This window comes from Odocoileus virginianus, chromosome 10, assembly GCF_023699985.2.
Source record: "Odocoileus virginianus isolate 20LAN1187 ecotype Illinois chromosome 10, Ovbor_1.2, whole genome shotgun sequence".
In the NCBI taxonomy this organism is placed as follows: Eukaryota; Metazoa; Chordata; class Mammalia; order Artiodactyla; family Cervidae; genus Odocoileus; species Odocoileus virginianus.
The window spans coordinates 38,382,904-38,398,032 of NC_069683.1; the positions used below are offsets into that span (position 1 = coordinate 38,382,904).

The following is a 15,129-nucleotide window of genomic DNA, read 5'->3' on the forward strand; positions in this document are numbered from 1 at the left end:
AGAAAACTGCCATTTAGAGAGTGGATCTGAAGGGACAAATAGAGAATATTCAGCATAGGGAGCAAAATTGTTTATACAGCAATGCACGCTAACATAGTCTTAAGTGTGAACAATCTAGGCAGCATGTATTTTGGACAATAGCATATAAACAGATGAAAAATCATTTTCTGAGCATTTCTGTAGTGCTTTATGTTTTATAAAGGACATTCTTAATTTTATATTCATAACAGGTTTAAGGTAGTGCGTTCTTTTATATGCTGGCATCTGGAACAAAAGTAGCTAGCCCCTGGTTTTCTAAGTGGGTAGGCCCCTTCTTCCATTGCATAAAGCTGTTCTGTTCTCTAATAGAAGCAAATGTTGTTTTTAGTGACTAAGAACTCAGCTTCAGCAGTAGACCAAGAACTATAAGCCATGAAGGCAAGCAATGTATTATAATTATTTATCATTTGAAAATTCTCTACTTTCACATTCTAAAAATTTATTTACTTATTTCTTTGCCTGCGTTGGGTCTTAGTTTGGCACTTGGGATCTTTGGTCTTCGTTGCAGCAGGCAGGATCTTAGTTACAACAGGAGACTCTCTTAGTTGCAGCATGTAGAATCTGCTGTTCCCTGACCAGGGATCAAACCCAAGCCCCCTGCATTGGGAGCCTGGAGTCTTAGCCACTGGACCACCAGGGAAGTCCCATTTACTTTCACCTTTTTGTAAACTGATCTTTGCTGTGGGATAAAAGAGACTTATATAGTAGAGATTCTTAGTATGATAATGAATTACAAATATTCCAGTGAAATATTGTTATTAAAATTCTGTATCTTGTAGGTGGAAAGGCCAGTTTGAGTTCTTGCTCTGCCACTCACCTGCCATGTAAACTTGGTCAGTTTCATCTCTCGCAGCCATGATTAATTGTAAAAATGAGGACAGCAGGTCATACAGTAAGCAAGCTTTCGCTAAGTATTTAGCTACTATTAATAGTATTGATAGGCTACATAATCAAAATTTCAAACTCACAAAATGGGACAAGTGGGACTTCCATGATGGTACAGTGGATAAGAATCCACCCGCCAGTTCAGGGGACACGGGTTTGATCCCTGGTCGGAGAAGATTTCACGTGCTGCGGAGGAGCTAAGCCCAGCACCACGGCTAGAGATCCTCTGCTCTAGAGCCTGTGTGCTGCAGCTGCCGAGGCCCACATGCCCTGGAGCCTGTCCTCGGCCAGAGGAGAAGCCGCTGCCACGAGAAGCCCACACACTGCAGTGAAGAGTAGCTCCGGCTCACAACTAGAGAAAGCATGCAGGCACAGCAGTGAAGACCCAGTGCAAACAAAAATAAATAACAAGTAAATAATGTCACAAGTTACAGGTTAATCCTTTCTACAAGTATTTATTAAGCAGCTCTTATGTGCTAGGTGCTCACTTTGCTAGATGGTGGGATGACCTTGTCCTCCTAGAGGCTGAAGGTGCATAATTTGCATCTGATTTATTTAATAGTTGGTGAATCAGTAAATAGTGATGCAACATCCTGACTGCATGTTGCCAGGCTGATAGTTTATTGAGCTGAGTTCATTAACTATCAGCTACGAGAAAGAGTAGGTTAGTTTATTTTGTAATAGTTTCATGGTCAAAAATTAGCACAATTTTCCATTGTGCTGGACTCACTAATCTCAGCAAAATGTTAGGTTTGTGTGCATTTGTCCCCTAATGAGTGAGTAACCATTAATTGGGGGAGGGGGTGGGGGGAAAGATAGTTAAGAAGTTTTTTAAAATTTTACTAATATATTGATCATTGACAGACCTTAATATAATAGTTGGTTTCCTTTTCTTTGCCAGTTGAAGTAACTAATGGTGAGTTTTATTTGTGCAGCACTGTCAGAAGCCTTCATGTTTGAAAATAAATTGATAGCAAATGAAAGAGTCAATAGTTGCTCTAAGTTTTTAGATAGGGTCTCTAGAATTATTTGAAACTTTTTTTGATCTGTCGGTTTCTTTAGCTGATCCATGTTACATTATGGTATTAGCTAATTTAAATTAAATAGTTCCCAGATTTTCATGATTTTATACATGGAAAATTAGTGTTTAGTGGTCTCTTACATGGTAAAATTTTTATTTAAATGTGTTAAGTTTATCTCTGTATTTAAAAGTTATTAAAGTCATTTTGCTTATGCAAAGCATAAAACTTTTAGTACATTTTGTTTCATATGTTTGGGATACTGTGGGATACTTTGATGATCCCTGGGGAAATCTGATTTTTTTTTTAATTTGACTTGAGGTTCCATTTTCATTTTCAGATCAAGTCACTATGGGGCTATTATCTTTGCTTAATTTTTGTCTGTTATCATGACAAAACTTGTTTACTCAAATAACAATTACTGCTGCCAACTTGAGTAATTTCCACCTGACTGATAAAAATGCCAAATGATTCAGTGGCAAAATTTAATATTAAGTGGAAAACAAAATTTTGTTAGTATACATTTTTAAGTTTCTTGGTTAATTAAAATCTACTTTGATGCTTTTTATGATAATTTTCTTTAATACCTCTACTTCCTAAATTTAATAATCCATTCTTTAAAAAAAAAAAAATGCAGGAAAGGGCATAGTAAATGTATCTCTGTTACTTAAAATTTTACCCCCGAGAAGTTATATAAACAAGTGGTGAAAGAAAAAGTGAAAATGTTAGTTTCTCAATCGTGTCTGACTCTTTGTGACCCCATGGACTGTAACCCACCAGGCTCCTTTGTCCATGAAATTCTCCGGTCAAATACTGGAGTGAGCAGCCATTCCCTTCTCCAGGGGATCTTCCCAACCCAGAAATCCAACCCAGGTCTTCTGCATTGCAGGCAGACTCTTAACCATCTGAGCCACCAGGGAAGCTCCAGTTCTAAAACAGCAACAACAAAAAACAACTGAAAAAGGCCTAGTAAAGGTATTTCTGTTACTTAAAATTTTACCCATGACAAGTCATATAAACAAGTGGTAAGAAAACACTTAAAAAAATAGGTTTATTTGTTTGTATTTTTTTGACTGTGGTGGCTCTTCGTTGCAGTGTGGGCTTCTTGCAGTGGCGTCTCTTGTTGCAGAGCGCAGGCTCTGGGCACGCTGGCTCAGTAGTTGGAGCGCTGGCTTCAGTAGTTGGAGCGCTGGCTCAGGAGTTGTGGCACGGATTGTTGTTCCGCGGCATGTGGGATCTTCTCAGACCAGGGATCAAACCGGTGTCCTTTGTATCCTTTGCATTGCAAGGCAGATTCTTAACCACTGGACCACCAGGGAAGCCCAGAAAATATTCTTACATATACCTGTCTGCTTTCCTATATAGTCCTTTTTGTATAAAATGTCCTTTATGTTTTGGAGATGTAAGCCATTTGACAGAATAAGAGTTCTTTGTTTGTGGTCCTGAATCTTTATTATATTGGCAATATGGTAGTTCATACTGAATAATCTAAGTCATGATTGTTGCTTTCTAAAGGAACTTCCAGTTGCTACCTTCAAAAAACTTTATTAAAGAATTCCTCCATTGTAGCCTTTAAGTATTTCTTTCAAGTGGTCAGCTGCATTAACTGAGATTAAGAGAAATAGGAAGTAGAGAATAGGAACCAAGGGAAATGGGAAGGTTTAACTCAGATGTAGAAAGTGGTAAGCAGATTTTCCCCCATGGTTTGCGGAGATAATCATATGTGAATTTGGTTGGAAAGATGAGTTGGTAGAATTATAAAAGGAGATGGGGTGGCAGAGAATAAGATAGAATCACTAAGTCAATGTACATGAATTTGAGCAAGCTCTAGGAGAGAGTGGACGACAGGAGAGCCTGGCTACAAGCTACAGTCCATGGGGTCACAGAGTCCAGCGTGACTTAGCAACTGGGCAGCAGCAACAACAAATCCTCAGGGGAAGACTTGTCTCATTCAAAACCAAACAGTTCCTTTGTTTTACTTGACTGCTTACAGGTAGATGTTCTTAGTTGAGTGATTTTAGGCAGAGAGTAGGAAAGACAAAGAAACGTCACTTAATTACCCTGGTCCTTGTTTTCTTTATCTGTAAAATGAGAACACTGGAATTAACTTTTAAATTCCCCTAAGTTCAAATATACTCTGAATATTTCTAACAGGAGACTATCATAATATATGGCTTTGAAGTTTGATTTTACTGTATAAAGTAGATAAAGTTGATTGGAAGCTGTTGAAAGTGATCAAGGCCTGATATGATAAAAATGCGAAAATACGGTTATGGCAAGAAATCAGAAACATCTAGATTGAATTGAATTGTTAAGGGGAAGAGGAAAGAGGAACTAAAAAATGAGTCATTTATTCACTCAACAAGTTACTTTAATTATTTATAAAAAGTGATCTCATAGGTTGGATGTAATAATACCTGTATATATAAAGCTCCCAGCAGAGTACCTAGTGTAGTAAACACAAGGTTTTCAGAGCTTCTTTTGTTGCCTGTGGTTTGCCAAACTTGAGGTTGCCTCCCCCCCTTCAACTAGGTTTTACTTTTAGTTGCAATGAGGTAGGCATTTGAGGACACTAAAAGACTTGAGACTGATTAAAGGTCACCATTTGTTCTCTTTCAAATGCATTACCCAAACAATATTTAGCTATTACCTACAGTGATTTCCACCCTCTCTCCAAATGGGCTGGACATGTTTGAAGATGAGAAATTTCCATAATCTGAATAGTTTCTGGGCCCATGTGTCTGGGCACTGATAGTTCTAATGATCGAAGACAGGATGGAGTGGGCAGATTGCAAGAGGGTATCAAAGCCTGGAGCCGAACCCTTAGAGGGAATTTCTAGATTTTTCCTACAGCAGTATTCTAACCCACTTCAAGTACTCCTCTTGGGGCAGAGATTGCACATTATTGGCGAAATATACTCTCTGCTCATGGTGAAATGCCATTGGGATTCTCCATTGTGTTGTTTGGAATACAAAGCTCCTGGGTCTGCGTAAACATATTAGAGAGTTCTAAACATTAGGAGAGTCAAGGAGAATTCCTAAACATAGGGGCTTCTAGCAGAGAATTTGCATGTTATTTTATTTTCCCTCTCTCTCTATATATACATATATTTATATATACATATATATATATATTTTACCAGTAAGACTGGTGTCTGGTTGGTTCATCTTTCTTAAGTTTAAACTATTTGTGTTCTCAGATAAGTTATAATGGGCAATCAGAGGAGAAAAAAAACAACTATCTGTTATATTTGCTTTGTTAGGCAGAGGGTATGCCTGCCTAGGACTAGCTAGTTCCTTTGTTTTACTTGAATGTCTGTGCAATTTGTGGATCTTTCAGCTCTGTGAGCAGTATAGAGTTGATGTGGGGGCAGGGAGGAGCAGAGCAATGCAGCCTGCTTAGTAGCTGAGAAGCAGTAAAGTGCTTGAGAGCCTGGGCTCTGACATCAATCTGTCTGAGTTACTGTATGTATGGAGGAACATGTCTTTAGATTTTAGGTTGATCTCAGATCAACCTCAAATCCCCAGAAGGCCATTGTGATTTCTCGATTTTCTTTCCAAACCAGAGTCAATTTTGTAGCATATTCCTATTGATTGAAGTGTGGAACTTTTTTTCTCTTTTGCTTTTGTTCATAAAAATATTTATTAAGACATTCCTTGTGTGATCCTGATGGAGAAGGAAATGACAACCCACTCCAGTATTCTTGCCTGGAGAAACCCATGGACAGAGGAGCCTGGTGGGCTACAGTCCATGGGGTTGCAAGAGTCGAACATTGACTTAGTGACTAAACCACCACCACCTCAATTGTTCACATGTTTTAGTAAGGTCTTTTAAATATTAGCTATTATTAATTTAATCTTTTGCTTAAACTATACGGAAAAATTATTTTTGTTGTTGTTCAGCAACTGAGTTGTGTTGACTCTTTGTGACCGTATGGGCTGTAGCCCACCAGGCTCTTCTGTTCATGGGATCCTAGGCACAAATACTGGAGTGGGTTGCCACTTTCTTCTCTAGGGGATCTTCCTAGACCAGGGATTGAACCCACATCTCCTGCATTGGCAAGTGGAATTTTTACCACTGAGCTACCTGGGAAGCCCCACTGAAAATTATACAGTAACTTAAAAGGAAAACACTGCTCACATTAGGGGGGAAATGGAAGTTATAGGCTTGCAATTTCTTTTTTCTTTTTCCCAGTTATTTTCGGTACATTCTCCCCAGAATATGTATCTTGTGGTAGGAATGTAGAGACCATGTCTGAGATGGAGATAAAATTCTGCTTAACTATAGGGTAGAGAAACCAGTTGAGGTATATACCAAGTTATATATCTAGAAGGACACGGGTCTAGAAAACAAGCAGGTAGGTAAAAACTTGAAAACATCTGGAGTGGATAAGAGATTAAGAATACTGATAAGATAGATGCTATTTCATATATTTAGAAAATGACTCTCTGTGCTTGAATTCCCTTAGCACAACTAATGAGACCGTGGTGTGTTAAACTTTTTAAAATGATTCTGAAAGGTTAAAAATAAAGTAGGTGTTTTAATTCAATTTAAGAACATCATATGATAAAAACAAAAGTCTCATAAGATCAATAGGCTATAAATGTTTTAGTTGGTACTTTTAAAGATTAAAGCTCTTTTTCATACATTCTGTGACTTCAGTACTTCATATTTTTCCCACTCAACCTATATTTGTACCTTCCCTTTAAATATTGTTGTTTCTAGTTTAGAGCTCTTGAGAAAAAAGCCCAAACTTATATGTACGTTTTAAGTGCTGTCTTATAAATTCTGAATTGTCAGTAGAGCTTTAGAAAAAAATCTTCATTGGAGTTGCCTGGCATGTTCAAGGACCACCTAGTATAGCTCAGAGAGAATTACAGGAGAATAATTGGAAACAAAAAGTAAACATTACCCTTGCTATAAATGAGAGCAAAGAAATGGGATAGAGGCTGAGTGTAAGGTCATGAGAAAGTTTGTGTGTGTGTCAGCAGTGAGGAATTGCGGCATGTTTATAGTCTAATGGGAATAGTGGGAATGAGTTAGTAGAGAAAATGATGCTGGAAGAGTGAGGGAGAGAGCTGCTGGTGAAGCATTCTCAGGTAGACACCTGGATTGGATCTTGGGATCAAACCCAAGGAGGAGGGCATGGCAGTGCACTCCCGTATTCTTGCCTGGAGAATCCCATGGACAGAGGAGCCTGATGAGCTGCAATCCATGGGGTTGCAGAGTCGGACACTTCTGAAGCAAGATGCAGGCACCAGCAGGTCGGATCTAGACCATTTATGGAAAAGTGAGTCATTGACTAGAGCTTGGCAAGTTCATCTGTAGTAACAATGAAATGTAGGAAATATGGGATCAGTTATTGGAGGGTAATCTGATGATTTGATGATGATCTTTTTTATTAATTATTTTTTGAAAGAAATCTCATTAAAAGCTTAAATAATTATCCTTTCAGCATAGTAGTAGAAAGAGAATAAGACGGTGATAAATTTGAAGGGCGATAAATCTGAGTTCAGATACTAGCTCTGCAATTTACTAGCTGACAGCTAATAGAACTTGGTTCACAATGTCCCTTTATTTAGGATTGCAAGAAATATTAATGAAATTCACTCCAAGGTGGTTCAAATAAACCTTAAGAGAAAGAACAAGCCTAAGAGGATGATCAAGGGATGGTTAGGCAACTAGAGACCTAGTAACTATAGAAAGCTTTTACCTCACCCGAGGCTGATAGAACAAGGATGGAAATAGTGTTTTCAGAGTCACAGCTGAAGTTGTGAAGGGAAGACTAACAGATGAAGAGCTATAGTCATGGAGGCAGCAGAAAAGAAACAACCATCTCTCTCCTCCCAAACTCCAGTTTCCTGCTATCATCTCCCAGCCTAAGTGGAAGTCAGCTGCATGGGAGCTTGGGAGATGCACAGTGTAGGGGTCAGCCTCCCCATCATGGAGAGGAGGACAAAGAAGGGGTCTGAGAGGCAAATGGAGAATAATTAGTATAATCACTAAGCCTTAACTTCTCCATGTATAAATGGGGTTACTTGCACAATTGTTGTGATTCTACATGGCTGTCAAGCACCTGCCATATTACTAGCACACAGTAGTGCTGATAACATAAGATGGTGTAGCATAATACATGTCTGGCTGACTTCCTTCGTTGTTCACCTGAGACTGTCACAATATTGTTAATCAGCTTTACCCCGATACAAAGTGGAAAAAAAAAATAAGATGGTTTAGCATAATGTTTAAGAATCCTTAAAAAGCTTTGGAATGAGACAGATCTGAATTTAATTTCTATCTCTGCCACTTACTAGTCATGTGACTCTGGGCAGGTTACTTCACCTTTTTGGTCTCTGTTGTGTCATTTGTGAAATGGGGAAATAGGCTTACCACAAAGAATTCTAGTAAAGATTAAAGAAGCCATTGTGTATTAAGCGTCTAACAGTGCTGGTGCATAGCTTGCAGTCTAAATCACCACAGCTGTAATCATATGTTTTGATTGATTGGTAAGAATAGTAAATGAGACTAGTTTCCAAGTAATATTAGTCTCCACCCCCACCACACACACACAGACAACCCCCCCCTTTTTTTTGGCCCTTATGCTCAGGTTTCCACCCCACCACACACAGAGAGAGACACACACCCTCCCCCCCCCCCCCCCCATTCTCAGGTTTTCTGACTGGGGCCTTTATTTGTTAGGCAGGGGTCAAGATCACTTGTCTTTGCACTTTAGACTATTAGAAAGTACAGTTGTACAGTTTTAGTTTAGCTTTTTAGGGTGTCCATTTATTTTATATTTTTGGTTTATGTTCAATAAACATAGTTAAATGGGCCTAAAGTTGAAAGGCACAGAAAAAGTTGAAAGTACTGAAATTTGATAAATTAACCTAGATTTATACACAAAGCTCAAGTCAAAAATGCTGAAAATAAAGTATGTTTTAACAGTTAATTCACAGCTGTCACATAATAGCTGATCTTTCCAATTTCACATAAATGTCACAGTTCTCTAAGTTTAACTTGAGGACACATATATGTTTTTCTTCTTGGCTGCATCAGGGAACAATGAGATCAAACCTCATTGACGTAATTGAGCCTGATAACATCTCCTGCTGGTGCTGCTGCTGTTTCACTGTGGCGGTGGTGGTTTCAGAGAGCTCTGTAAAGCATGTTGGACTTACAAACATATTCAAACAGAAACTTTTATCAGGATTCAACTTTTTAACCACAAAGAAAAGCTGAGTTTATAAAAGCACAGTTTTGGGTTTACTTTATCAAATCAGCTAAAAGGATTTTTTAAATAATAGGCACCTCATATGTTCCTTAGATTATGAGAAAATGCTGTTTTTAAAATTATTTTTGAACAGATATCTACAGTGTGTGAAAATATGTACTAATTTCTGATACTGTATAATATTTGAATTTAGATGGAGACCAGTGGAGTACTGGAAGCTCCTAAAAACAGCAGTTAAAATTCATCCTTTCATGAAATGATGTCTTATCGTGTAACAGAACCATGTTTTGAGGACATACCATAGTCACTAAAACTCTTTTTATTTGATTCAAAATTTAATATTTGAATTATTTATCCTTATATTTATTTATAGGATTTTCTTTGGCATTGAGAGTGAAGTTTAGGTTTTGCTGACTTCGGAACAGTTTATATAGAGCATATACTGGCTACTTGGAAGTAAAATTTTATTTTATTTTTTTTTGGAAGTAAAATTTTAAAAGAGCTACGTGTTATTTTGGAGGAACGAATGCTTCTACCAATGTTTCTTAAACTTTTAATATCCATGCACCATCCACTGTGTATTCAGTATGTGTGGTGGTTACCTACCAGTATTAAATAAATGTATTAAAATGACTCAGTTTTTTTTTCTCCAACGTCACATATCATATTTATTACTGGTCTCAGACTGATAGTGAGGAAATAAGAAACATCAGGAGCCAAGCATTACAGTAGTGACATTCTCACTGTGATTTGGCTGCTTAAATAAGTGGTCTTAACACGTGTGCCACTTTTTATGTGAGGCTTCTTACAGACCCAGCTTGGTTCTTCTCCAATGTCTTCTCTTGGAGTTGTACCTAATTTTATTGCCAGTTTTCATTAGAATCCATTGAGGAACGGGACGATTCTGCTTTTGCTTCTTGGCCAGGAATCGCTTGATCCTGAAAGTCTTGTGAGAAGACATGGTGAGGACAGAACTCAACCGCACATAGGATGGCGAAGAGACGACTCAGTTTTTAAAAACGAAATTAGTGAACATTGTTTGCAATATTAAAGATATTTGTTTTAGCTCATTGATGATTAAATAGGTTGTGTGTTATAGATTCACAGCCTATATAACACAATCTCTATATCCAACCAGATTCTTTTCTCTATTCTCTTAAATTGAAAAAATTCAAGCAAAACTGTAATTTATAGTGGAATGCAGCAAGTAGTTTTTTTGACTATTGATTCTGAATACTGAAATTCAACATGGACCCTGTAATCGTAAAGAGATTTCTCACTGAAGATTACTTTTGAGGCTGTGTCTGTTGCTAAGTTAATGAGCATTGTCATGCTTAAAAACTTGAGAAATTGAAGCTCTTTGCATTTTATTGCAAAAAATAGTTCTATCTGCTATTTATAGTTTTTATTTGCACTCCATTTTCTCACAGCACACCGAAAAGACGTACTTTCTGTGGCCAAGCATTGAATGCATTTACTCTTTTTTTTTTTTTTTTTAGTTGAACTAAGGCTTATTTTATTTTATTTTTTTTCCATTTATTTTTATTAGTTGGAGGCTAATTACTTTACATCATTCCAGTGGTTTTTGTCATACATTGAAATGAATTAGCCATGGATTTACATGTATTCCCCATCCCGGTCCCCCCTCCCACCTCCCTCTCCACCCGATCCCTCTGGGTCTTCCCAGCGCACCAGGCCCGAGCACTTGTCTCATGCACCCAGCCTGGGCTGGTGATCTGCCTCACCCTAGATAATATACATGTTTTGATGCTGTTCTCTTGAAACATCCCACCCTCGCCTTCTCCCAGAGTCCACAAGTCTGTTCTATACATCTGAGTCTCTTTTTCTGTTTTGCATATAGGGTTATCATTACCATCTTTCTAAATTCCATATATATGTGTTAGTATACTGTAATGGTCTTTATCTTTCTGGCTTACTTCGCTCTGTATAATGGGCTCCACTTTCATCCATCTCATTAGAACTGATTCAAATGAATTCTTTTTAATGGCTGAGTAATATTCCATGGTGTATATGTACCACAGCTTCCTCATCCATTCGTCTGCTGATGGGCATCTAGGTTGCTTCCATGTCTTGGCTATTATAAACAGTGAATGCATTTACTCTTACACTGTTTTTTATTACAACTGATCGTGTCCAGCATGTACGTTAACCACCAGCTGTTTTCTATGAATAAAGCAGTGGTAGGTCTGCAGTTAAGAGAGATTCTCATTGTTTAGACAGGCTCTTCTTTGCTGTGCAATAACTGATTCAGAACTAATTCAGCACATTTTCAAGTTCTATCATAGTTCACAAAATAATGATTAAATAGGAAAAAAAAATCTATTTTGTAGTATGGGTTTTTCAGTGATAAACATAAAAAAGTTGCCCCCCATCTTCTGTTGTGTGTATTGCACATAAACCAAGAACTGGTCTAGATTCATCCCATGTGTGCATTTACTCTTTGCAACCCCGTGGACCGTAGCCCACCAGGCTCCTCTGTCCATGGGATTCTCCAGGCAAGAATACCGGAATGGGTTGTCATTCCCTTCTCCAAGGATCTTCCCAACCCAGAGATTGAACCCAGGTCTCCTGTACCGTAGGCAGACTCTTTTACCATCTGAGCCAGGAAAGCCCCTAAAGTATCTGCTATGTGCAAATATGACAGTGATTACCTTTCACCTTATATACCTTTTCAGTTCTGTGATGTCCCAAAGTGTTGCGAAGTAAATACATTTTGGAGATTTTTTGGTCTGTTCTCTCTTCCGGCATAAAGTTTGTCATCTGTGTGGCTAATTTTACATATCTATTGGCAATAGTTTATCTTCTTTATATGCTTTTCCTTTGGGGAGCACAGAATCTGAATGGTGCCGCCAGTTTATGTCACTTCTATTTTAGAAACAGAAATCTTCAGTTTCATATAAGAAAGCTTTATGGGATTGTTCTGGAAAAAGTTCTACTGGTTTACCAAAAAGCCTTCACATTTTGCGTGACTGTCATAAAAGTTTCAAAGTAGATAGCATGCAGTCTAAAAAAAAAAAAAAAAATCCAGTTTTTAGATGGTCACTGTTGTATGGTTTAGTAATATTTTTGCTTTTATGCTTTTGTGTAGTATTATCATATGCACAGCTTTGTAGTGAGTTTGCATTAGAGTATTGTTCTTGATTTAAGCTTAACATTTACTTGGAGTTATTTATGTTACTGTTTTTGGTAGTACCTTGAGCTTTAGGAAACCAATTTTGAACCATTTATTTTTTTGATTGGCGACACAAGGTGTAACACAATGCCAAGAATGCAAATTCAACAAATAAAAGCAATAATAATCAAATGACATGAAATACCAAATTTTATATTAAATTGGTATAAACATCTCTAAACATTTACTCTTCATTTCTGTACTTTCTTATTGTGGACCACACATTGAGTAACTCTGCTCTAAGATGTGTCTCGCTGCAGCTGTATGATTCCTGGATCATATATCTTCTGCTACTTACGCAGAAATTTTGTTTTCTCAAAATCACTAATATTCTACTTGTCCAATTTACACAGAAGTCAGTCTACCAGCAATTTGTGGCTTTCACTGTATCTATTTCAGTTCCTAATATGCAGGGGATTTCAGACTAAGACCTGCTGCCTTTTGGCAAATGTATTTTTGATCACAGAGAAAGTGACTGCAAATAAGACTGAGCTACTGCTCAAGAGTTTATTCAAAGCCAGAGTAGCAGGTGGGAAGCAAGGAATGTTAAGAAACCCTCATGATGAAAGTATGCTGGAGTTAGCAAGAAATAAACTTCTTCTCAGATTGATGATGAGGAGATATGAGGCACAGGTATGTCACCATTTGATGGTACCCTTGTAGAAGAAATGTGGGAGTATGGATTGGACAGTAGCATCTTAGGCAAGTTTGCGGACTCAGACGCAAATCTCATAGGTAATCTTTAGTGACTCAACCGGTGGTTCTGTCTTCATTCCTGTCCACTCTGTACTTTTTTTTTCGTGAACTTAAGAAAACATCAGATTTACAAATGTCATGATGATGGGAAGAATGGTAAATAGGCTAGTCAACATTCCACTCTCCGAAGAAATTTGAACAGGCTAAAATCAGGACTGAAGTAAGGTGTTGCACTTGGGACTAAAAAGCCAGTTGTGTAACCATGGCATGCAAATGGAACATGTCTTCCCTGGTGGCTCAGACGGTAAAGAATCTGCCTGCAATGCAGGGGACCTAGGTTCCATCTCTGGGTCAGGAAGATGCCCTGGAGAAGGGAATAGCAACCCACTCCAGTATTTTTACCTGGAGAATTCCATGGATGGAGGAGCCTAGCAGGCTACAGTCCATGGGGTCATAAAGAGTCAGACATGACTAACACTTTCACTACTTTTTATATCAAGTATACAAGAAACTTAGGGATTTTAGGTTACTTTAATCTTAATGTGAATGTTCTTAGGAAGTTATTAGTGTCTTAAACTGCATTAATTAATGTCTTTATATGCTGGTTAAATCACAGCCTGAAGCAATTATATGAGGACCACACTTAGGGCTATATAAAATACTGTGTAAATTTGATGAGTCTACTAATATATATTAAATTCTTTTTATGTTGCTGTACCATAGCCATTTTGCAGGTACTAGTCCATGAATTTTGTAAACGGTTGTAGTATGTCTGGATTTTCTTTGGGAAGAAATATGTTTCTCTTCACTGGCAAGAGATGACCTTCTGCAAGGGTGTTGACAAGAAGATGGTGATAATGACAAATGATGATTTTTAAAAGGGGTCGCCAAGCTGTAGCCCACTAACCAAATCCTGCTAGTAACCTTTTTTGTGTGGCCACAGAGCTAAGAATATTTGTTTTGTTTTGCATTTTAATGGGTTGTAAAACAAAAAGCAAAGAATATGCCATGGAGACCTTATGTGGCTTACAAAGCCTTAATTATTTGTATCTTTACGAAAAAAATTCTGTCAACTCCTAAATGAAATATTGGACCAATGAAAGAATAGATAACATTTTAAGATCTTTTGCATCAGGAGCCTTATGACTAGAAACAAATACTTCAGTACATAGAAATTATGTGATTGGATTACAAATTAACTAGGCTTATGTTCACGGTTAGGGTTCAAAGCTATGTAGAAAATTGTCATTGTATCAGTTATTTATCAATTTAAGTAAATTTAAAAGAAATTAGTTTTAGTTGTAGTTAGCAGCTATAGCTTGCCAAATTTGAGATAATTTTGTCTCCTTGAGCAGTGACTGTTGGAGGGGAAGTAGCCCCACAGCCTGCTAGAAGAGACGGCAGGAAAAACTAGTCTAGTACTAAGAAGTTGTCATTGATGATCTATAAAGAAGAGAAACAGGGAAACTAATTAAATCTGTGAATCAAAAGGGTTGTGTGTAGCTTTTTATAAATCCACTCTATGCTTTATGTAAACCGCAGGCAAGCTTTTTAAAGGTGCGTTTGACAACAGAGCCTTGTTGCTAGGGAAATAGCACCACCTACTGACATTGGTTTAAAATGACAAATTGTGAGCCTTTGGAGAGGGTGGGAAGTGGGGAAGGTGGTGATTTCTCATTCTTCATGTATTTTTAGTAAATGGATGTGGTTTTGGATTTATAGTTTTGGTTCTGTGGTAATAGATTTTTAAAGGTTAATATAGCTTAGTTTAGTGACTTTATTCTGACTCTCTTGCTTTTTCAATGACAGATTGTGTAATTAATGAAATATTCTATCTAGAGATCACTTTTATTCTCACCTCCCCAATTTCTCTCCCAAAATTTAAGCTGTTTTTGTATCTATAATTGAAGATGCTCCATTTTGTAACTAAATGAATTCTTTTATTTATTTTTTCTTTCAGATGATTCTTTGGGATTGGGACTTAAAGCAGTGGTATAAACCTCACTATCAGGTAAATATAAATGATATCACTAATAATTAACATCTGTAATCAAATTTTTGACATATA

At 37.5% G+C, this 15,129-nt stretch overlaps 2 protein-coding genes across 5 annotated transcripts in view; one reads left to right on the forward strand and one right to left on the reverse strand.

The window, feature by feature from the left end:
• Window positions 1-15,129, forward strand: part of PDE3B (phosphodiesterase 3B) — a 185,302-nt gene that overhangs the window by 81,026 nt on the left and 89,147 nt on the right. For all 4 annotated transcript variants that reach the window (XM_070473408.1, XM_070473409.1, XM_070473407.1 and 1 more), the window contains exon 2: window positions 15,022-15,072. In XM_070473408.1, the coding sequence (XP_070329509.1) occupies window positions 15,022-15,072 (51 nt within the window). The remainder of the gene's footprint in view (window positions 1-15,021; window positions 15,073-15,129) is intronic.
• LOC110141756 (large ribosomal subunit protein eL39-like) lies at window positions 9,923-10,187 on the reverse strand. The gene has a single exon (XM_070472866.1). It carries the CDS (start codon window positions 10,131-10,133, stop codon window positions 9,978-9,980), a length of 156 nt encoding a protein of 51 aa, XP_070328967.1. The 5' UTR covers window positions 10,134-10,187; the 3' UTR covers window positions 9,923-9,977.

What these genes read in the sequence shown, in the direction of transcription:
- LOC110141756 (XM_070472866.1), bottom strand. Translation starts at nt 10,133, where the DNA reads ATGTCTTCTCACAAGACTTTCAGGATCAAGCGATTCCTGGCCAAGAAG.